Genomic DNA, 22,540 nt, shown 5'->3' on the forward strand with positions numbered 1-22,540 from the left:
CTGTATAGGGTACTACTGAGTACTGTAGTCTGTATGGTGCTATAATACATACCACGCACTCATGTATGTACTGTACTGCAATATGCCTTAACAGCCAACCAGCTCAGGTGAGAGTCGCCTTTCTGCGCCTCTTTTCAGAAGGGTTTCTGACCAAACCATTCACTCCACCAGTCCTACACATTAGATGGTTACTGAACCTTGAACACTTACACGAGGCAAAGACATTCAAGACCCAACCTTGTGCTGCATGACCCCAGCAGGATGTCACGTCATCCCTGTGCACAAGATCAGCTGCACTATCCATGTTTCTCCGCATCCTAATCTTCCGGTTGAGGTCAATATAGCCTCAAACGGACAGGTGGGGGTATTCTTGCCAGCAGCTTTTCACTAGATGCTGCCCACGAGTCGCCCCTCCGACCGAGTTCCTGGTCGTGGATCGACGTGTTCGGGTTATCAACGGGCGAGTATGCCGTTCTACCGTGGTGGTTGTGAGAAAATGAATGATGATGTTGCTTCCCTCTTCGCAATGCGACTTCAAAAATCCAATTCGATATGCCTCGCTCCCGACTAGACTACATTTGTGTATGTCTGTTATACTGATTGCACCCTGCTGCTGAGTCTCTGGCGGTTTGCAGAGTATTGGCTCCTCAACATGCATGCCCTCCTGTGCTTCTGTCTGCTCGTAATAACGCCCGCTGCCCTCGCCAAGGCACCTATAGACCGGCGCAAGATCGTCGAGAGCCTCAATGTCCACCGCAATGCGAGCTCAGATACAACGCCGCTCCAGGTGGGCAACGGGAACTTTGCCTTTGGTGCAGACGTCACGGGCTTGCAGACCTTCAACCCTTTCGCGACTATGTCGACATGGGGCTGGCACAACTTTAGCCTTCCGACAACTCCAAACCAAACATCAGTAGATGGTCTGTCAACTGTGTTTTCTTCTTGTTGTTCTTATCTGCCTCCCAAGTGCTGACAAAAGGGCTAGACTTCACTGGATTGGACTGGTGGACGCATGGCCGCCTCGTCAATTATGACCAGCCAAATCCAGCGGAGAACGATATCTCGAATTGGCTCATCGAGAATCCGCAGCGCTTGAACCTCGGCAATATTGGCCTCTATTTCGGCCGAGTTCAGGTTGATGAAAGCGACCTGACCAACAAGTCCCAGATTCTCAACCTCTGGACCGGGTCTATTGTGTCGACCTTCTCCTACAATAATACGCAGATCAGAGTGGAAACACGAGCAGCGACGGACTCCAGCACGGTAGGGGTCAGTGTCGAGTCTGAACTCTTGTCCACGGGTGCTCTGGGGCTGTTCTTTGATTTCCCTTATTCCGATATAAACAAATTTGACGCACCATATGTTGGCGTATGGAATGCGACAAGCAACCATTCGACGTCGCTAGAAACGTCGGCAACCCAGCTCGTGATAGAACACTCGCTTGATAATACGTCTTATTTCTTTACAGCGGCATGGGAGGGGGAAGGGCAGGTCACCGGCCCAGCAGCTGGGACACATCGATATTTCCTCATGGTCCCCGGCTCCACCAACCTGACTATGACGGCGACCTTTTCACAGTCGAAGGTGTCCAGCGTCGTTGGCTTGAGTGACCTGGCAGAGGAGGCCGAGGCCTGGTGGGAGAATTACTGGATCTCGGGTGCCTTCATTGACCTGACCTCGACCAACTCCACAAACGCTACCGAGCTGCAACGCCGCATTATCCTCTCCCAGTATCTCCTAGCCGTGAACTCGGCCTCCCATTTCTCGCCACAGGAGTCTGGTCTTGTGAATAATGGCTGGTATGGAAAATTTCACGTAGGTCTCCCAAGTCTGGCTTGACTTCGCTTCAAATATCCAAAAGGCATGGAGTCTGAAAGTGTGTCGATACCCAATGAATATGGAACTGGCTGTATAGGGGTTTGGCATGAAATGGGCTGACCTGCTTCCCTGCAGCTCGAAATGGCCTTTTGGCATCTGATGCACTTCGCTCGCTGGGGTCACTTTGATCTTCTTCAACGCAGCATTCCGAGGATGTATCAACAGTTCCTCCCGTCGTCCTATGACAGAGCTAGGCTTCAGGGGTACCAGGGCGCACGCCTAGGCAAGATGACAGATCCAACGGGTCGGAGCGCACCAGGAGAGATCAATTCACTTTTGATATGGCAGCAGCCGCATCCCATGTATTTCGCCGAGATAGAGTACCGCTCGTTCCCTAACGACACGACCCTGAACAAATGGGACGAGATCTTGACGGCGTGCGCAGACTTCATGGCTTCTTATGCTTGGTACAACGAGTCGACAGGTGTCTACGATCTCGGTCCCCCAATGTATCCAGTCTCTGAGAACACGGATCCAAATAACACCGTGAACCCGACCTTTGAGCTGGCGTACTGGCGATTCGGCCTTGACATCGCCATGAGATGGAAAGAGCGCCAGAATCTCTCTGTCCCCGAGAATTGGATTACCGTACGAGACAAGTTATCGCCTTTGCCCGTGGTCAACGATACTTTCCCTATCTATCAGGGCGTACCTGATATGTGGACCAGCAATGAAACGACTTATGATGTAAGTGATGTGTGCCTTGGGTCTTGTTTGGCAGAGGTTGACTGACGAGTTGGACGATACAGCATCCCGCAATGGCAGGCGTTTACGGCTGGCTTCCCCCGCCGAGCAGTGGCCCACCGTTGAATCTGACCATCGTTCGGAACACTGCCGACAAGATTTTGGAGTTGTGGGACCTGGAGGACTCGTATGGCTGGGACTTCTCCCTGTTGGCTATGAACTCACTTCGCCTGGGTGATGTTGATCAGGCTGTGGCATATGTATTGGACCCTTACTTCGAGTTTGATGACGCAGGCTACCCTGAGGGGGGCACACGAGTCCCGACTCCTTATTTCCCTGATGCTGCTTCTTTCTTGCTCTTCATGGCGATGATGGCTGGAGGCTGGGATGGGTCACCTGGACCACACTTCCCCGAGGCGTGGGATGTGCGGGTTGAGGGTTTTGTACCTGGTTTATAAGTCTTCACCGTGAGGTGCTTGACACACATTTTTGTGCACACCAGGTGTTCAAAAGTTCCGTACACAGTGAAAATCTAAATAGTACTGGGATAATGCAAATCACCTCATCTCGGAACACCTTCTGTTCTTCTCCTCCTAGGATTGAAGCTGAGGTCGTTTATGTGGGTAAGACAAATGTGAATTTCTCCAAGGCTGACAGAAGTTGGGGAACTCCTAGCCACATACATTCGTCTTGTCCACCATTGCCCCCCTTGGAACACTTTTGTGGCGCTGTGCATAGGTGGAGGAAAATGTCCCATCTTGCCACACCTTGACCCTCCAACGACGTCCACTGTGGAAAGGCAAATAGCAGCCCGGAGAAATGCTTCGTTGGTGTGCGTCAACTCAACGCCCAGTTCTTCATTTCAACTGTAAAGAGTTGAAGTAGATGATACCTCTAGTCGTATCATAAGCTGGCCGCCACATGGCCCAAAGTGGCCAGGCCATGCGCGTCAATGCCTGCTCGGGCATTTCACAATATATTCTGCCCTTGCAGTCAACCAGCGACAATGGCCGGCTGCCCCCGTCTCGTTCCCCCTCCCACCCCCCCCAAAGAAAACAACTGTCCATCTCTTCCCATCCACCACTTGTAGTACAGCCGGTGAAGGAAGCAATCATCAATTCTCCCCAGCTCATATTAGAACATCCCCCACAGTCTCGCCCTCAAACCCCAGGGCAGAGAATTTCTTCAGCTTCTTTTTATCTCTCGACTTCTCTTCCACTTTCTTCTCTTTGGCCAGCTTCTCAACCAGAGCAGGGTCGGCCTTGTCGTAGCCAGGCGGTGGATCGTCGTCCTTATCAAGATCGATCTCGCCAAGCAACATGACATTCTCGCCTCGGACCAGGAACATGCCCAGGGGCACGTCCGCATAGAGCCCTCGCTTTTCTGCACCTGTGGCGTGTGTTTCGGGAACGGACTCGGGGGTCACGAATATTCTCTCGACTGTTGACTGTATAACAAGGTTGGCTGAGGCTTGGGGTTAACTCTGCTCAGCTTTGTCCCGGGACGTGAAGAAGCCATACCAAATTGATCCCAGCTGCGCAGGACGCCCATGAGTTTTCTGCCATCGCGGAGGACAATCATGAGTTTCTCTAATGCCTCTGTCAGCCCCTAGCCTGTAGTGAAGAAGAAGAAAAAAATGTAGCAACGGTTGAGGCGGCGGATCTTACTGTCGGTCAGGTCAAGAAGCTGTGCGGCGGTTGTGAACATCTGCGCGGGGAGCTGTTGGGGTGGGGGAGGAGCGCGACCAAGCATCGCAGGGCCTAGGGGGCCTTGGGGACCAGTGGGAGGCTGAGGTCCGCCTCCCTGGCCAGGCGCAGGAGGCTCATTGAGGGACAAGTGTTCCATGATTTCATGTGGGATGGTTGTGTTGTGGTCGTCCAAGGAGAGGGCAGCAAGTCCATCGAGCAGTCAACGGGAGGAACAGCAAGGCCTGGGCAGATGATAGTCCACCAGAGGGAAAAGTCGAGTTGACTGAAGCCAAGGAGCTCGTGGTTGAAAAAAAGTGCGCGACGACGGCGGCGGCGACGGCGACGACGTTGACAATCGGATTGAGCTTGGCCTGCCGCTTGCAAGTCCTCAGGATGTGGGGCTAGCCGGTACGTATATACATACAGAGGCACTACGTACTTGAAGAGGTACCTTCTGGGCTGCAAGTGATGCAGCAGGGCGCTAAATGAATTCCCGGCAGGCACAATGAGCAGGGAAAGATGCCGCACCGGCTAGACCAAAAGTATGAGGAGCTGGGAGGGCTAGCATGACTGGGGGGTGAGCCAGAGCACTGTCGGCGTCAAACTAGGCACAACAAAGTGCTGGGGAAGCTGCTCAGGCACTTCTGCACCCATTCTCCCCCTCTAGCCAGGCTCTACTGTCTTTTCTCCTCCTCTTCCTCGTCGTGCCCACCTCCTCTCGTCGTGACCAGGATTGGTTGCAAACATGCACCTGCAGAACAATAAGATCCTCTGCCTCCTCACGTCGTGCAGTATTGGAACATTCCAGGCCTATTAAAACAATAAGTCCAGCGGCTCTATTGTCCTTCGTTTTCTCTGCCCACACCGTCTTTGAAGGGGAACTACAAAATCAAATCGCAACCGTACTCACCCTCAAGGAAAGATTGCAGAACAAAACAACGAAGCTTTTCCTTCTCACCAGGATTTCTTTTCTGGACGAATTTCTCAGCCCAGGCTTTGCGGCTTGTCATCCCACATCATCACTGCAAACACCTAAACATTCATTCCTCCCAGCCTTGAGTGATCCGGGCCACTTCTAATTCCATAGAAATCGCCGACCGCACAAACGATTGACGGGCTCCGGCACAACGTCGAGCTCAACATCGAGACTCCCCTCTTGGATACAAGATACTCCCTACCACGCTCTGCAACGTTGCTCGTCTCCTCCTCGACTTCTACCTTCTTCCTCCTACAAGATGGCTGCGAATTCTGCCGTCGCCGTGCCTCACGAGGCCGCCCCTCCTGTACGCAATGAATCGAAGCGCGAGAGGAAGCGTCAGCTCCTGCAGGAACGCCTGCAGCAGATGTCTGATAGCTTCTCCAGAGGCCGCGACAACGCCTACCGCGAGCAGCTGCAGAAAATTCAGCTTGATACGACTCTTATCATGCGAGTTGATCCATACGCCGACCGCCCGCTGGACGCTCTTGAGGACGACGCCCCGGATACCCTCCCGCTACAGAACACCGACCCTGCCACGGCCAAGACTCTCCTAGAGATGGCTGGTCCCAGATTCAGGGAGTGGACACAAGATATCGAGGATCTCATTGAGGAACGAGACTATGACATTGCCAAGCAAAAGGTTGGTTCCCGGCCACCGTGTGCCCCGACTTCAAATATGAAATAAAAAGATTCTTGTGTGTTAACAGAGATGCCAGGACGAATACGAACACAAGTGCTCCGAACACCGCCAAGTCAGGGCGTATAAGGTACTCCAGGCGCAGAAAGAGCACGCAGTTCTCTCCTCCACCGTCCGCGATCGACTCATCAATGCGATCACGGCGAAGAAGTTCCGGCTCAGCAAGGAGAAGGAAGCGCTCGAGATTAGTGATGCTTCCGCCTTGCTTCTTCACCCGAACCAGTTCAGCATCAACAACCCCGCTAGTCCCGGGGGTACCCACGGCAAGAGGGCCACGAGGCTGAGACGGGAGATGGATTCCGAGATGCCGGGCTTCTCCGAGAACAAAAAGAGGAAGAGAAACGGCAATGAGGATGATGGGTCCCCGGCCCCCCAGCGTAGGGCTCTGGATACCAACGGGATCACCCCGGTCTGGCAGAGTGACAGGCTGCGGTTCGGCAAGATGACTGGTCCCATCTACAGCATTGACAAGCTCTTCACCGACAAGGAGCTCTCGATGACCTATCACCATGCGGCACTCGCCGCCCACAAATACATGCTGCGCCACAAATCAAAGGACGGCCTCGCCTCATCCCCCTCGGACAGTGGTCGCGATGACCACGAGGATGGAGAGGACGGGACAGACTCGGTGCCCTCGGCACCGGTCATGGAGCGACAGGTTTCGCACGCCACACGGAGCACCAGAGGCGGGACACACAACGCTAATTTCTATGACAACAAAGTCACGGGCATCGAGGCTCTGGCCAACCTCGAGCTGCCAGGCAACATGGACCGACTCGCCGCCCAGGAGCCCAGGCTCCCGCCCATTGTACCCGCCCCATACAACAAGGCCAAGCCGATGACGGAGGCCAGCGGTCCAGCTCCGCTCGTTGCAGACGATGCTATTGCCGACCTGCAGGCAATGTCTGTCCTACGCCAGTACGAGCAGAGCCATGGTGTCGGGTCCAACTTCGACGTCCCCAACGGCGGACGAAAACTCTTGGAGGCTGTGGCTAACCGCCCACACGACGAGAAGTATGTCGCCTACGTACAGGGAGATCGACCAAATCCAGATGACCTTCGGGCCGAGCTGAAGGTAGAGACGAGCAACGTGCGCGCAGAGCCCACGACGGTGCCCCCTCAGGGCGGAGTCCCAATGAGCCGGCACAGCTCAGGTGGCGTGGCCATGAGTCGACAGGGCAGCAGCACCCGGGGTCGTGGACGACGCGGTTAAACGTGAAGGCTTATCACAATGCATGCAGTACTCTTTTCTCTGTGTCGAAAATATTTCTATTACTTGATCCAAGCAAGGAGGCATATAGATTATGACGCATATCTTTCTTTTTCAACCCAAAAAAAAAGGAGTCCAGAAATTCAAATGTACCAGTGAGAAAACACCAAACCATGCCCTCGCACGCTGCTTTTGCTGTAGTCAAGTCCCCAAGCACTCATGAAAAAAAAAACACTTTGCCAATTCAACCGACCATTTACGGACCAAATACAAGAGTCCTCACCTCAATACTTTCGCGACCCTCGGCGTCAGGGTGGGTTCGAGGATCCTCGAAAGCCGAGTGTGCCAGTCTGCCGCCCTGAACACCCGAGCCCGGCTTCAAGGCCTCACTGTCAAAGCACTCGAGCAGCAAACGCTCGTTGCCGGTCATGCCACTCAGGTAGTGCCACTGCTGGTCGCGGTTGTACCGGATGGCAGCCGTGAATCCGTTGTAGCCATTCGCGTACCTGTGTTCTACAGGGATGACGTCGGCATCATCGACGGTATTGGAGGATGCAAAGGCCAGGGGGAAGGACTCGACGGGCTTCTTGTTCAGGGGGCGCCAGACGTTGATGATGCGGTAGCGTCCCTGCAGGAGGGACTCGGCGTCGTCACCAAGGTGTCTCCGCACGCGCATGGCGGCCGAGACAGGCGTCTGGTCGATGTGCGTGCGGGTGACGGGGCCGCGGCTGGCGTTGGGGTCCGCGCGGCGGATGGTGTGGTCAAAGATGAAGACCCTCTGGGCGCCGGGGATGTTCTTGAGCAGGAGGTCGACGACCTCTGGGTAGTAGTTGGCCTGGACGGATTCGTCATCGACAAAGTCCTTCTCCTTGGACTCCGGGACGTCCTGGATGACGGCGAAGGCGTCCCTGTCTAGGCTGTAGTTGGACTCGTGGCCGCGGATGTCGTGAATAAGGGTGTCCACAGACACGGCGTCAAAGTTGCGGACGGGGAGGCCCTCGGGAGGCGTGTCGACATGGTTGAAGGGCTTCTCGCCGTTCGCGGGAGGGCTGTAGTAATTCAGCTTGGCGACGACGGGGCCGTGGGGAACGGTGGTGGATGCGATGGCCATGGCTGTACGTATGTGCTAGTATGGAATTCAAAGAAATAATTTCTGAGTAAGACGAACGCTGTCACGGTAGATGATAATCTGTACACGTATAGAGAGAGGGTCAACGATGGGAGGAGTTCGTATTATATTTTGTCTTTGTTCCTCTTTTTCTGTGTGCTGGGGGACGAGTTGAGAGTTCGTTACGACAGGCGTAATACGGTTGACGATTTATGTCTTCTATATAGGGCGTACCATGTGAGTGAGTGTTGGTTGGGAAGTGTAAGAGGAAGATATTGGTTGGAGATGCAGTGGTGATTTCAAAGCAATGCTATATTACTGATCGAATTGGTTTCTAAAGGCTATGAACAAGCCATGCACACAATTGGGTTCTACTATCCCCAAATCACGTCATTGTCCGGGAAAGGCGCATTATGGGCGTGGCGCAGACTAGAATGGAAACTTTCTAGGAAGTTTTGGAGGGAAAGGGAGGTGTTGGAGAAATACTCGTCCCGACTTCCTTCTCTTATATTCTAATTCATAAGCCAGAAGTTGACTAATTCACCAAGAAAGGCGGGGCCGCAGCGCTGCCGCAAGAGCAGCATGCTCCACTTGTTCTCGATTGGCTAGCCGGACTTAGGCCTTCTGATGCTGATGCTGATGATGATGCTGAGAACAAATGGGTGTGCTCTCTTGCTGACTCGAATATGATCAAGTGAGTGCTCACGGCCACTGTTTGCGAGCAGCAGGCAGACTCCACTCTATTGGCCGGCTGCCCGGACTGAGACGTCCTGGGCCCGATGCCGAGAACAAGTGGATTCTACGATACCTCACATAGCAAACCATCATCGTCAGAACATAACTTCAGAACAGCATTGTTTGATTAGGATTCACGAGCGCGTCCTTAAGAGTCAGTCCATATCCCTAACCTGGCCTCGGGCTATACACAATAATCTTTGATGCCGTGTGTCCTTCGTCAAAGCTATGGTCTAGTCCGCTTCACTGCTGCCAAACCTCCAGTCCGGTCAGAGCACAACTCCATACGCGCCCAAGAAAGTTCTCGATGTAGGCCGGTTCGTGAAACTGCGTGTCGAATACACCAGCGAGCTCCGCCTTTCCGCTCCAGGTCGAGAGAAAAATTGCCAGGCCAGCTGGGGGCGGGATGCTGGCAGCCCAGACATTCGTGAGCTCGAAGGGGCCATGTGTGCCCGAAACCATCGAGTCCACGTTGCCTATGGAGGATAGTGTGACAGGACAGAAGGCGGGTCTCACACGGGCGCCCGAAGGCTGGCTGCTGCTGCTGCTGCTGCTGCTGCTGGCCTCCTCCTTTGGTGTGAAAGTCTTGAAGACCATGGGGGCCATGGCAACCTGTTCGTGAACGTCTGTGTTTTTTGAAGCGTCCGGACGAGGCCGAACGGCTGTGTAGAAGTCCCGAACCTGGATCGCTATCCGATGCAGTTCGTCGTCCCTCTTGTTCTCCATGCTGCTAACCTCTGCTGACTTGCTGGGGACCACCAGGTCTATGTACAGCGCCTGGGCGGAGACAGTGTGGTAGGCAGCGGCCGAGTGGTCAGGGCTGTTATAGGGACGGCTGCAATATGGACGAAGGTTGATCATGCTCTGGTTGACGAAGCGGACGGTATATGGCTCTTCTCTGTATGGTTGCAGGTCTGCGAGGGCCTTGGCCACAGCCGCCATGACCACATGTGTCACACTCAGGCCTGGCGCAACCTTCTTGCAGTTGCGCAGCAGTTGTTCTGTGACGGCCTTGGACAGAGGCGCCGAGACGCGCTGCACATTCCTCTCCTGGATTGCGTCACCAGCGGCAGAGCACCCTGGAAGCCCGAGGATGCCTGGATGGGAGTAGATCTTCCTATTGTCCCTTTGGATCTCATCGAAGCGCTTCAACATGGTCTCTGGCAGTGAGTCAGGGATCGCAGCGGCAATCCTCAGGCATGGAGATAGCCTCCATGGCTCAGACGCACCAGACACATAGTCCGGGAGCCCATGCACTCCGCCCTGCTGCCCATAAATCACACCAGCGTATTGAAAGAGCTGGTTGATCAGCTGAAGGATGCCCACTCCGTCTGTAAGATCATGGGGGCAACAAAGGAAAACGACGGATTGTTGCTGGACAGATCTGACGACAAATATAGTGGGAACTTCGAAAGGAGGGGTCTCGTTGTTGAGCCATCCAAGAGGATCGATGACGGTGTCGATGACCTTGAACGTTGAGTGTAACCACTTCTCGAGGTCACTGCCCTCATGCCAGGCTGAATGATATACCCTCTTCCATTCGTTGCTGTGGTCGTCGTGCACGATACGGGAGCCCAGTGTAGGGTGTTGCATGCGAAGACTGGTCCAAGCCTTCCGCAGAGCAGTCAAGACGCGATCTTGATCTTGTGCATCTGTGGTGGTGGTGAAGACAGCACAGCCAGTGATGGGAAAGCAAGTAGATGATGGTGATGATGATGTGCCAGACCCGGCCCTTGCGGTCAATACATAGAACTTTTCACATTCGTCCAGATGGCGTTCCCAGACGCCGGGTCGTGTCTCCTGCCAGTGGAAAAAGGAATCTGGTAGGGTAGATCCAGTAGTTGTGGTTGAAGAAGCCATCTATTTTTTTCTTGACCAGCTGCACAGCTTGGGAAACACACGAAATACAATGAAGGCTATTTGGACACGAGAGTAAACCGTTGATGATGGTCGTCAATCCGCACAACAGACTCCTAGTTTGTGTTCACATACTTGTAACAATTTGTATCCTTGCAAACGGACTTCGCGGTTCTTGAAGAATGCGAAGTCCGTTTGTGTTTCCTTTTCTTTTCCTTTCTCAAGAGGATCTTGACATGGTTGATGTGAAGTGGAATATAAACTCGGGAGCTGTGGCATTCACACCACATTGGTACCTGCAGGCTGGACAACCAATTTCATATGTCTCCAGCAGTAACAAGCACAAGAACCCACTGAGAGTCTTACCTGCCAGGCCCTGTACGGCCCCACCTTTGGGGTGAATCGTGGCATGGTTCAGTGGTCCAAAAGCCGTGCTGAGCTTGGTCTAGCGCCTAAGGTGGGTTCTCCCATCAACGGGTAAAAACAAACCTCGACCCACTGGGTAAACATTCTAGGTGGGCAGAGTGAAGCGCATTGGCATCTCTGCCTGACACGACAACACTGCAAGACACGCCTTAACACCCACGCGCTGCCTGGCCTGGCCTGGCTTGAACACGCGCAGTCACCACCCACTTGCTTTTTAATCTTCTTTTACTTCACGACACTATTAATATCGAGCCAACACCAGCAATTGCACACTCGACTTCTCACCCCTTTGACGACCTGCAGCCTATCGCTAGACCGAGTCACCACCACGCTTGCCCTCCATCTCAATGCGCATTGCATGTCGAACCATCGCCGGCGGTCCCATCGCGATTTCGCCGAGATGTCGGGTATCGAGATCGAGTACCCCTCCTCCCCCGATCCTCTGGTGGATGAGGCGGATGACGACAACAACCACAACACCTCTGTGCTTGCACCGCCGTCCACCACCCGCCGCTTCCTGCAGAGTGCCGCTTCCTCTCGCTTCTCAGCCATGCCTGGCACCTCGCCCAGGAAGCGCATGTTTGCCCTCGATGTCGGGAACGAGATCACTCCCCAGACCATATACGTCACTGTCGAGGCAGGGCCGGACGGCAACCCCATAGCTAAAGCTCCCATAGGGACCAGTGTCAGGCGGCGGCTCTTCGGATCCCCCTCTGCACAGCCCAGCCCAAATCGTCGCGTCAGGACTACGACCACTACCGTGCCTCTTCGAGGCCTGACGGACGACGAGGCCGCAGCCACCCCAAAGCGCCGTCGACGTTCTTCCGGAAGGCCAGGCACACCTGCCGCGGGCTCTACAACCAAGAAGAAGAAACAACGAGCAACGCCAGCGACCGGGCGGACCAAGAAGATGAAAGGCACACCTGTGCCGAGCAGTGACATCCTGCAGTCCGAGACCCCAGCCGGCGCAGATCGTCCGACGCCTAGGAAGAGGGGCAGACCGCCCAAGCGCAAATCCCCCGACGGGCCTTCAGAAGGAAACGATGACCCCAGTCTGGCGCAAACGTTGCCGAGGAAGAAGGGCCGTAGAGGTCGGACGTCACTTGGTCCAGATGATCTAGAGCGCCTCGCCGCTGCTAACAGTATCGGTGTCGAGTCCTCAGTCGATCGCGCGCATGTCTCGAAGAGTCTAGAGGCGCTAGACGGTGGTCAAGGACCCGACCCAATCTCAGCTGATATTGCAGCGGACGGCGAACAGGCGGATGAGGAAGATATTTGGATGGGCGGAATGTCTGACACACCGCTTCCCAAGCGGCGGGAATCAGCTTCAGCAGCGGGTGAAGAGAACACGGGCGTTTCTGAGCCTAAGCACGTCGTCCAAAGCGACCAGCAGCCCGAATTGGAAGACCAAGGACCTCTGCCAGGCGAGTCGGATGACTACCCTCCTATGCTAGAATATGACGACGATAAGAGAAGTGATACGGCCTTCAACCCCAGCGATAAGCCATCAGAGGTTGAGCACGATCCTACCGAGTTGAGGGATCAAGGGCCGCTGCCCGGCGAGTCGGACGATTACGCACCCCTGATGGAACACGAAGACAGAAGTGACGCGGAATCCCAACGCAGCGAACGGTCTGCTGAGGCTGGGGATGCCCTGGACCAGACAGTGGACCCGGACACCTTCACCATGATTGGGATCGAGACAATGCCCTCATTCAGAGGAGACAGGAGCATGGCTCCGTCAGATCCACCCGAGATAGGCGAGACTACAAGTTTCTTTATCAACAGGACACTGGACTCATTGAGGCAGGAGATGGCTGAAAGTGACGAAGACGAGGTGGACGTACTGGTGTCCAGAGGTCCTACGCCTGCTGACGACGAGCCTGAGAGGCCACAATCAACAGCTTCGTCTCCACAAGACAGATTTCAGATGCCGTCGTCACCAGCCCATCAACCAGTGCGGTACTCGTCTCGAAGCCCAGGAAGGACCGAATCAGCTCCTGGATCAGCTGCAGACATCGAACCGCATGGATCTTCTCCTTCACCCAGGCGCGTGCAGAGCAACACCGCAGACAATCTACGCTCGGGCCCGAATAGCCTGGGTCCTGAAGAAGAAGAAGAAGAAGACTCGTTCTCCGACATCCCTGAAGAAGTTCTTGCAGCTGCTGAAATTTCGGGCGAAGAAGAGCGACAGCAATTCAGCAGAGCAGGCCCCGGCGATCAGATGGATTGGACTGCGCCAGTCGTCCAAAAGAGTGTATTGGACGCTGGCTATGACCATCTATCTAGTTCTCTTGGTGATCAGGCTATCATCAACCGCCCTCGCAGCACCCAATCCACACCTTCCCGATCTGACCGCACTCAGACGGATGATAACGCAACTATTTCCCAAGAATCTGCCTCTCGCTCTGTTCAATCCACACGAGTGTTGAGCCAGATGATACAGAGGAGTTCGCCACCCCGTTCCCTACGGTCTCGTTCAGATTCCAACCGCTTGTTAACTCCAGATGAAACCACATCTTCGAGTGACCAAAGCCCACCAGAGGGCCAGATAGCGTCCAATGTAGACTTGGGGCCCATCGCTGCTGAAGACGTGGGCTCTTCGCCCCCCGAGATCAGAAGTTTCACGGAGGACGCCGTGCTGCCGACGCTGCCTCTCCGGCGAAGCTCAGAAAGCCCAGCAACTCGGGGGCCGGACATCCGCGTTGAGAGGGTGCAAGAGCAACATACTTATCCTGCAGGGCTGCAGTCTTCTCATTTGACGGGGCCCCGGCCGACTCTGTCTCCTGTGGTACGAATCGGAAGGACTCTGCAGAACATACTGTCCGACCCACCATCTCCGTCCGCCCGCGGCAGCGTCCTTGGTAGTCCCTTCAAGGGCTCCGTGAGAAACTCCAGCCCATTGGACGGCGCCGCTGTCAATGAGGCTCTACAAAACAATCTCTTATCAAATGTTGCAACTCAGAACGGTCCGTCCCAACCAGCGCCACACATCTTCGGACGTCCCGCTCAGTCGCCTCCAAAGCCATGGACGATGGCCTTTGCGCCCCTGAGTCAGATTAGGAATCTGGTTACGCAGGGCGCCCAGCTGTTTTCGTCGCCGCGCGTCAACACTTCTCAAGCTCTTGACGATCCTTTCGGGCCGTCATCTCCGACCACGGATAGAGGGACTGAGAACAGCCGTGGTACCGCCTTTATGAATCGCATCAGGGAAGCATCGCGTGAAGGGAGCGCGTATAGTCACAGGACTGGCCGCCTCACCATCAATGGCGATGACAAGGTGAGGCATCGCGCACCTAGTCTTCCCCCGGCTATGCGCAGCCGTGTTGTAGGCCTGGGAAGGACACCGACTTCTCTCGCAACGGGCCTCGACCGCCCCCCAGACAGCCGGGAGCGTGACCAACAGTCAAGCATCAGCAACGCATTCGACGGTGTATATGACGATGAGGCGGATGAGCTGGCTGGCGATTACAATCCGGAGGAGGTGCTCCAAGACCAACAACAGGCAGTGGACCCACCATTAGCACAGAGCGTGGAACGGCGTCCAAGTCATGGCGGACTTGGCTCTGAAGAGGACGGTGTGCACGTGGAGGGAGATGAGACCCAGCTTGAGGATGCACGTGTCGATGACCAGGGCGAAGAAGAAGAAGAAGAAGAAGAAGACGATATATGGGCTATCGAAGCGAACAGGACTGCCTCTTCGCCTCAAGCTCTCATGCCGCCAGACGATACGATCAACTCTTTCAAGAAAGACGAATTGTCCATCGACTGGGGTACGCAAAGTATCAGTTCCTTCAACAATTCGCGCTCTGGGAGAAGTCCGGGTTTCAGACCTGGGCGTAGTGTGCACGAGGTCCCTCCCGAGAATCTTGAGGACTACTCGCTCGTCGACCTTCACAGCGGAGCCTCCACGCAGTCGTCAGCTAGAAAACCAACGCCCGAAGCCCAGAAGCAGCCAAAAAGAGTCGATCTTTCCGACTTCTTCTCCTCGTCTCCCAATTTCATGGAACGGCAAAGGCGGGCTAAAGAAGCGTCACTGGCCAAATCCGCAGCGCAGGAGCCTGCTCCCAAGCTGGCTCACATTGCATCACCGGAAGTGACCATCCGGCTACAAGATCCGGCATTGCGGAACCCACCGGTGATGACAAGCGAGCTACCGTCTCCAGCAGCCGGAGCCAGCCAGGAAGGCACAAGAGAATCTACGGCGTGGGCAGGGTCTACAACTGAGCCTGAGCCAGCCGGCCAAGGCCAAGCTCAACAGGCAGAATTCACACCGAGGCAGAGGCAGAATGATGCGAATCTGTTCGAATCGTGGTCCACCTCATCTCGACCGCTGGCGGGAAGCGCTCAAGACTCGGATGAGCCTGGCAGTTCTTCACAACCTGGCACCCCAGAGAATCCCGTTGACTCCAGCTTCGAGGCCCCTGACCTCCGGCCGCTGCCTGATCCGGAAGCTTCACCATCTAAGTCATGCTTACGGTCCCCTTTGAAGCTCAAGCCAGCCGGACGAGTGGTTGAGTTTACCAGCAGCACGCTGTCCATGTCGATACCACTGCCGGCGCTTGTTGCTTCACGGAACGAGACTTCTCTTGCTACTGCTCCTGACCTGCCAGTATCTGGTCCACAGCTTGCGGGCAAAGAGAACCAAATCCCCTCGTCCCACTCCATTGTGGATGTTCCTTCGCTACGTCAACAACACTCTGAAGGAACCGAGAAATCGCATCAAGAGACCCACCTTTCACTCTCGCAAACCCAGTGGTCTAGGAGGCATTGGGTCCTCCTCGACAAGTTTTTGCAAGAATACCGAAGCGATCCTGTTGGGTTTGAAATGCGGTATGGCAGCACCGTCATGACGAGCCCACGGAAGCAGGCACCAAGTACCCTGGTTGGCAAGCAGGTGACATCACAAGGCGAGTCGATGGTACTGGAGCCGTGGCACTTGGATGTTGTTGGTGCTTTCAAGAACATGGACGGCGGTTGGCCAGAGGATGTACTTGCCAAGAGGCTTTTTGCGCTCCTTGTAGGAGAGAAGAGACGCCGTCTTGGGCTCGTGCCGAAGCGGCGATGATCGATTTCTGGCTTTCCATGTATTTCACCTTTTTTTTTTTCTTTTCTTTTTGTACGCCTTGATTACGAGCATATGTGACGCATACATAGCCCCTGACAGGGCTTGGCTGGGAATGTCGTTTGATGCAATGCAGGATACCCGGATTGGTTGGTTGGTTCATTCACCCAGATTGTATGGCATGGGGTTCGCGGCGTCAGGTGTTAGATAATAATTCGAAAGTCTGCTTATTACGCAGAGAATGAAGCATGAAGAAGAAGCAAAAAAGACGACTCAGTAGATTGGACGGTCAATCGCCGCCCAATGGTGAGTTTTGGTTCATGCCACCGCCTCTCTTGATCGCCGTGATCTATCATGCTAGAATTACAATCGCGTCCCCCAGCCTACCCCTCTATCCCTCCACCTGCTTACTGACTCTTTTACTCGAGCATCGAAGCTTGGTTTGTGTAGAGGACATCGACCACGTTGCTTAGCTTGTCGATGGTCGCCAGAGCAGAATCATACGCCTCATCCCTGTGTGTCTCGTCAAAGATATTGAGACACCCCGCGCCCTGGTCCAAGACACCAATGATGACCTTGTCCAGGATCATCTGTGACAGCTTCTCCTCGACCTGGACAGGGCTGAGTTTGACCATCTTGGCAACATGGTCAATCTCGACGCGCGAAAAGGGCTCGATGACCTTGATGAGGTTCTGCTCGAGCATGGCATCGTACAGGCGGCGCAGGTGGCCCCGGATGAAGGCGTCGCTGCCCAGCTCGCGCTGGTAGGAGCCCAGCACGCTCTCGTACTCGTCGAGCGACCGGTTGGAGTGCGCGCGCGCGATGGCCTTCATGGCCTCGAGGGATTTAGAGGCGTACTTTGTCGCCTGCTTGGACGTCATGAGCGTGTTGACATCGTCGACCTGGTTCAGCATCACCTTGCACAGCAGCATGTACTGCAGCGCCGCCGTCGCCTTGACCGTCTCGTCCAGCTGCGAGTACCCGTCCAGCGCCTCGATGAAGTAGCTGTAGGCCGTGTTGAAGTCCTTGTCCTCGGCGTGCAGCATGCCGGCCTGCATGTCCAGGTTCGCCTGGAGGAGCGGCGGGGTATAGACGGAGGCGGCTGAGGTGCGGGCGCTGGTGAGCGCGGCGCGTGCCTTTGGGATGTTGCCCAGGGCGTGGTAGACGCGGGACTCGAGAAGCTGAACCTCGACGAGGACAAGCTTGTCGTCTAGGCGCTTGAGCTCACGGAGAAGCCCGTTGATGAGGGTCAGGGCGTCATAGTAGGACTGCTTGGCCATGTAGAGGGCGACCAGACGGGTTTCGAGGTTCTGCCGGAGAAAGCCTCGGCGCTCTGACGTAGCCCATTCTATACATGACTTTGTAGTGGATATCTGGAGTTCGGTGGTGTTGGGGATGTCGTGGAAGAGATCGAGGAGCTGTCGGACTATTAGGAAGGCAGACGCCGTCAGTGGATGGACCAGAAAAGAGCTGGAGGCGAGGCGAGGTGGGGGGCGTGAAGGTCCCTTACCCAGCTTCGCGGTCTTCGCCTTCGCAAACGAGGACAGGACAGTGCGGCTCTTGGTGACAAGCTCAACCAGATCCTGTGTGTTCCTGTTATTGTGTTGGTCAGTATGTGAAGGTATATACAGACGGACGACAACGACACCTCGAGCCCCCGAGGGGGGAGGGGGGTGGCTGACTTTTGGTTCCGGTAGAGCTCTCCCAAGCTGATCAGGGCAGTTTCATATTCTCGTATCGCAGCCTCGGAGGTGACAGAGGGCGGCTTGGAGATGATGTCCTTGTAGATCTGCTCGGCCTTCTTGGGATCTGTAGGAGCGGCCTTCTGCGCCTCGCGCACCCTCTCCGAATCTCCTTGCGCCATTGGGTCCCTGTGACGTTGATACGGTATCCTGCGAGGTTGTGTCTGGTTCTGATACGGCGCAGCTGTCGTATGGTCCTGCGAGGGTGGGTAGTTTTGGTGGTGAAGTTGTGTGTTTTGCAAGGGCTGGGTTTGAATGAGCTGTCGAGTGATGATGGTGGCGGTTGAAGTTCCGGGCTTCAGCCTTCTCCCACTAGAGCAAGTACAACAAGCTCCCAGGTTGCCGTGTGCACGCGCAGACACCCAGCAGCCAGGCTTGCTAGGCAGGCGGAGGTGTTACGTAGCGTGGCAGCCAATGGCCACAGGCTCTAACAGTAGGGGCCCATTGCTTATCTTATCTGCCACTGACCGCCTTTGGCAGAATGTACAATATTCTAATCCTTGCATACATTTTGCTTTGCCTTTGCTCCCGATCATTTATGGACTTTTCCCTGCCTCTCTCGCGCGCTTTCCCACCCACAAAGACCTCGACTTCACCAATATACCACAACGATGAAGGTCAAGACGCTTAGCCGGTCGATATCGGCGCATCAGCCGGCCGGCTCAGATGTTGCCAAACAGCCAAAGAATATGGACGCGGCTGTCCACCCATTCGAGCGTGCGAGAGAATACAAGCGAGCCTTGAACGCCGTCAAAATGGAGCGCATGTTCGCACAGCCTTTCATCTGCCAGCTCGGCCAAGGCCACGTTGACGGAGTGTATCAGCTCGCAAAGGACCCCAACTCCCTAAACATGTTGGCAAGTGCTTCAGGTGATGGTGTGGTGAAAGTGTGGGATCTAGAGTCCCGCGAGCAGAGGTGGCATGCGAGCGCACATGCAAATATTGTCAGGGGCCTAGCCTGGACAAGAGACCAGAAGCTTTTGTCCTGCGGAACAGACCGCAAAATCCATCTGTTCGACCCCTCGACCGCGGACGAATCTGCACCCCTCACAACTTTCGCCGGCACCAGCGCGTTTACCTCCCTGAGCCATCACCGATCCAAGAACGCCTTCGCCGCTTCATCGGGGAGCAACATTCAAGTCTACGATCTCGAGCGGTTCTCGGCAGCCCCCGAAGAATACAGCTGGCCGAATGCCACCGACACCATCAACGCGGTCAAGTTCAACCAGGTGGAGCAGTCGGTTCTGGCCTCTACGGCCTCGGATAGATCTGTCGTTATATGGGACGTGCGGTTATCCACACCCGTCACCAAGACCGTCATGACATTCGCATCGAACGGGCTGTCATGGAACCCGATGGAAGCCTTCAATCTGGCTGTGGCTAACGAGGACCACAACTGCTATATCTTCGATGTCCGCAAGTTCGACCGCGCCCTCAACGTTTTGAAGGGACACGTTGCTGTAAGTGATCACTGATCGCTGTGCATCAGTCTGGACAAGGCCATTCAGACTTTCAATCCATAATACTGACATATCGTAGGCTGTCATGGATGTCGAGTTCTCGCCTACAGGTGAGGAGCTCGTAACGGCCTCATACGACCGGACCATCAGGATTTTCCCACGTGATCAGGGACACTCTCGAGATATCTACCATACCAAGAGGATGCAGCGCGTCTTTGTCACCAAGTGGACCCCGGACAGCAAGTATCTCATGTCAGGGTCGGACGACGGAAACATCCGGCTCTGGCGAGCGAATGCTTCCAAGAGAGAGGGTGTCAAGTCTTCGAGGCAACGGCAGGCTGAGGAGTATAATTCGAAGCTGGTGGATCGCTTCGCCCATATGTGAGTACTTTCACCTTGAGGTCTCGTTTCTCATGTGAACCTTTTCTGCATATACTGACCAACATCGTCGCTATCCAGGCCCGAGATTCGGCGTATCAAACGCCACAGGCACATCCCCACGGTCGTGAAGAAGGCTGGACAGATCAAGGGCGAGGAACTGAAGTCGATCAAGAGGCGTGAGGAGAACGAGAGAAAGCATACCAAGAAGCAATTTGAAAAACGCCGGAGTGAGCGTGAGAAGATGATATTGGCTCGCGAAAAATAAGAAGGAAATATCTGGAAGATCGAGGTCGTCTTTCCTTTTGTACTCGAAGGTTCATTCGATGATGCATTGCAAGGCGTTTGGGTAAGGTGGAAAAAAGAACTTCATGATACCTGGCAGATGCTCTGATGAGGATGACTGCTCAGTTCAATCTTATTTCAAAAAGAAGATGAAATAAAACCATCCAATCATACGAAAGCGTTCCAACCAGACAGCCGATGGTGTGTGATATGGGAGAATCTCAAAGGGCGTCTGCTGCTGGGACTGAAAAAAGGCGGGGCTTGCCGCCACCACTGACAGGGAAATACGAGATGCATGCTGCAGTTCAGTGGATGCTGGAGCCCTACTGGAGCCATGCTGAGGCCAGGGGTTACAGTAGGGTTCCCCTTCCCCCTGGGCGCCAGGCGTTTAGTGCAACCCTACCTCACGCCTCTGGGTCCCTGACATAGCTCGACGTTTCAACATGTGAATCGATGCGGCAAGGGGGAGCTCTCCGTTGTCGCAAGTTGTTCCTCTGTGCTCGACAAGAATATTCATATATTCTACCCTGTCGTCTAGAATCTCTGGTACAGGCCAGATTAGATTCTTCTCTCGTCGCCTTTTTTTTTCTCCAGTTTCAGATTTTATTCGAGTCAAAACAAAAGAAACAAACTTGGCTGGTTCACCTGGCACAGAGATCTCTTCTCTTCCAACCGCCCTCCGTCCTCACAAGTATCAAACATCCTCCGTCATTCAGAGCTAGTTCTCTCAGCCAGTTCATCACGATGGCCTCACTCGGCGGCTTTGATCGCCCGCCACAGCGCGACTCATGGTTCGCGCCGCTGTCCGTCGACCTCTTCCTGAAGGTCCTGAACGTGACCTTCTTCCACCCCTTCGTCGCCTGGATGATCCCTCTGTGCTTCCGCGCCGAGCACATGGACTGGGACAAGATCCCTATCCGGGTCTCCGTGTGGTATGCGACCCTGGTGACAGTGTGCTGGACCCTGGGCCAGGTCAACCGGCGCATTGCCTTTGGCCTCCCGCGCAAGGTGAACCTCGAGAATGAGGTCATTGTCATCACGGGCGGCTCCAGTGGGCTTGGCCTGCTCATTGCGGAGGTTTATGGCATGCGCGGCGCCTCCGTGGCGGTGCTGGACGTGAGGGAGATGGACAACGGCGAGGCGAGAGGTGTCACATACTACAAGTGCGATGTCACCAACAAGGAGCAGCTGGCACATGTCTCTAGACAGATCGAGGAAGAGGTAAGTTGATTGATTGATTGATTGCTGTGCTCTCAGCTCCAGGCACCCCGTCAAGCTGGAGAAACGAAGAGACAAAAGATAAGAGCATAGCGTGCTAACATGGCTCGATACAGCTTGGCACGCCGACAGTGCTGATCAACAACGCCGCCATTGTGGTCGGCAAGCGCCTCCTGGACATGAGCACCGAGGAGATGGAGAAGAGCCTCTTCACCAACCTCCTGTCCAGCTTCTACACCCTCAAGACCTTCCTCCCCGCCATGATCCGCGGCCAACACGGCGGCACCATCGTGACCGTCTCCAGCGTCATCGGCCAGGTCGGCGCCGCCCAGCTGACCGACTACGCCGCCGCCAAGGCCGGCCTGATCGCCCTGCACAAGTCCCTGACCGCCGAGCTGCGCCAGTCCCATCCGGACATCCGGACCGTCCTCGTCACCCCGGGACAGCTGTCCACGCCGCTCTTCTACGGGGTGCAGACCCCCAACTCCTTCCTCGCCCCCGTCGTGGAGCCCGTCGACGTCGCCAAGGAGATCATCAGCGCCATCGACAACGGGCTCGCCGAGTTCATCAGCGCCCCTCTGTATGCAAGGCTTATTGATTGGTACAACGTCCTGCCCGTGGGGCTACAGCATCTCGCTCGTAGGATTGCGGGCATCGATACGGCCATGAAGACCTTTGTGGGGAGGAAGGGCAATGAGTTGAGTGAGAAGAATGGCAACCTTATATAGACAACGGGGCGCGGGCGCCTTGTAGATTTATATATATATGGATCACAGCGGGACAACAGGGATGGCTTATATACGGCATAATGCGACTTGGGTCTAATGAAGACACGAGGCTTGTAAACGGGACTGAGACTCGATTGGGGGGAGAGCAGGAGCTCGCTATCGGTTTATCAAAGAGACAGGGCGGTGCTTTACGTTACGAGGCGGGATATATTCTCGCAAAAAAAGAAAGAAAAAAAAAGAGAGACCAGAACCTTGAAGCCTCGCCCCATGAGTCCCCGAGACCGTATGTATTGTATGATTCAACCAGCAAAGTCCCTTGCACTTTTGAGCATACACAGTGCCGCCTACCTTGCAGCCGCAATTGGATGAGACGAGAGATACAAGGCTGATGGATGGGACGAG

General features: G+C 55.0%; 8 protein-coding genes across 8 annotated transcripts; 4 read left to right on the top strand and 4 right to left on the bottom strand.

Annotated features, from left to right (window-relative positions):
- Positions 1–652: 652 nt before the first annotated feature.
- On the top strand, positions 653–3,020 carry M406DRAFT_256846 (uncharacterized protein; the record flags this gene model as incomplete). The annotated part of the gene is made up of 4 exons (XM_040917131.1): positions 653–920; positions 980–1,815; positions 1,954–2,565; positions 2,628–3,020. The coding sequence occupies 4 exons, from the start codon at positions 653–655 to the stop codon at positions 3,018–3,020; spliced, it is 2,109 nt and encodes a 702-aa protein (XP_040776835.1).
- Positions 3,021–3,082: 62 nt separating this feature from the next.
- M406DRAFT_356100 (uncharacterized protein) lies at positions 3,083–4,496 on the bottom strand. Its single transcript, XM_040923360.1, has 3 exons — positions 4,230–4,496; positions 4,083–4,151; positions 3,083–4,026 (listed from the first exon to the last, which is right to left on the bottom strand). The coding sequence occupies exons 1-3, from the start codon at positions 4,405–4,407 to the stop codon at positions 3,692–3,694; spliced, it is 582 nt and encodes a 193-aa protein (XP_040776836.1). The 5' UTR covers positions 4,408–4,496; the 3' UTR covers positions 3,083–3,691.
- Positions 4,497–6,577: 2,081 nt separating this feature from the next.
- Positions 6,578–8,510, bottom strand: M406DRAFT_356101 (uncharacterized protein). Its single transcript, XM_040923361.1, has one exon. The coding sequence runs from the start codon at positions 8,245–8,247 to the stop codon at positions 7,393–7,395; it is 855 nt and encodes a 284-aa protein (XP_040776837.1). The 5' UTR covers positions 8,248–8,510; the 3' UTR covers positions 6,578–7,392.
- Positions 8,511–9,222: 712 nt separating this feature from the next.
- M406DRAFT_255442 (uncharacterized protein) lies at positions 9,223–10,839 on the bottom strand (the record flags this gene model as incomplete). Its single annotated transcript, XM_040917031.1, has 1 exon — positions 9,223–10,839. The coding sequence occupies one exon, from the start codon at positions 10,837–10,839 to the stop codon at positions 9,223–9,225; it is 1,617 nt and encodes a 538-aa protein (XP_040776838.1).
- An 823-nt stretch (positions 10,840–11,662) lies between these two features.
- On the top strand, positions 11,663–16,330 carry M406DRAFT_68275 (uncharacterized protein; the record flags this gene model as incomplete). Its single annotated transcript, XM_040925156.1, has 1 exon — positions 11,663–16,330. One exon carries the CDS (start codon positions 11,663–11,665, stop codon positions 16,328–16,330), a length of 4,668 nt encoding a protein of 1,555 aa, XP_040776839.1.
- Positions 16,331–16,746: 416 nt separating this feature from the next.
- Positions 16,747–18,191, bottom strand: M406DRAFT_256222 (PCI-domain-containing protein; the record flags this gene model as incomplete). The annotated part of the gene is made up of 3 exons (XM_040917084.1): positions 16,747–17,753; positions 17,838–17,920; positions 18,010–18,191. The coding sequence occupies 3 exons, from the start codon at positions 18,189–18,191 to the stop codon at positions 16,747–16,749; spliced, it is 1,272 nt and encodes a 423-aa protein (XP_040776840.1).
- A 444-nt stretch (positions 18,192–18,635) lies between these two features.
- On the top strand, positions 18,636–20,383 carry M406DRAFT_290147 (WD40 repeat-like protein). The gene is made up of 3 exons (XM_040918889.1): positions 18,636–19,529; positions 19,609–19,910; positions 19,989–20,383. The coding sequence occupies exons 1-3, from the start codon at positions 18,681–18,683 to the stop codon at positions 20,173–20,175; spliced, it is 1,338 nt and encodes a 445-aa protein (XP_040776841.1). The 5' UTR covers positions 18,636–18,680; the 3' UTR covers positions 20,176–20,383.
- A 303-nt stretch (positions 20,384–20,686) lies between these two features.
- Positions 20,687–22,355, top strand: M406DRAFT_276594 (NAD(P)-binding protein). Its single transcript, XM_040918289.1, has 2 exons — positions 20,687–21,413; positions 21,527–22,355. The coding sequence occupies exons 1-2, from the start codon at positions 20,937–20,939 to the stop codon at positions 22,136–22,138; spliced, it is 1,089 nt and encodes a 362-aa protein (XP_040776842.1). The 5' UTR covers positions 20,687–20,936; the 3' UTR covers positions 22,139–22,355.
- The last annotated feature ends 185 nt before the right edge of the window (positions 22,356–22,540 follow it).

The sequence above is a fragment of the Cryphonectria parasitica genome (genome assembly GCF_011745365.1).
Source record: "Cryphonectria parasitica EP155 unplaced genomic scaffold M406scaffold_4, whole genome shotgun sequence".
Taxonomy (NCBI): domain Eukaryota; kingdom Fungi; phylum Ascomycota; class Sordariomycetes; order Diaporthales; family Cryphonectriaceae; genus Cryphonectria; species Cryphonectria parasitica.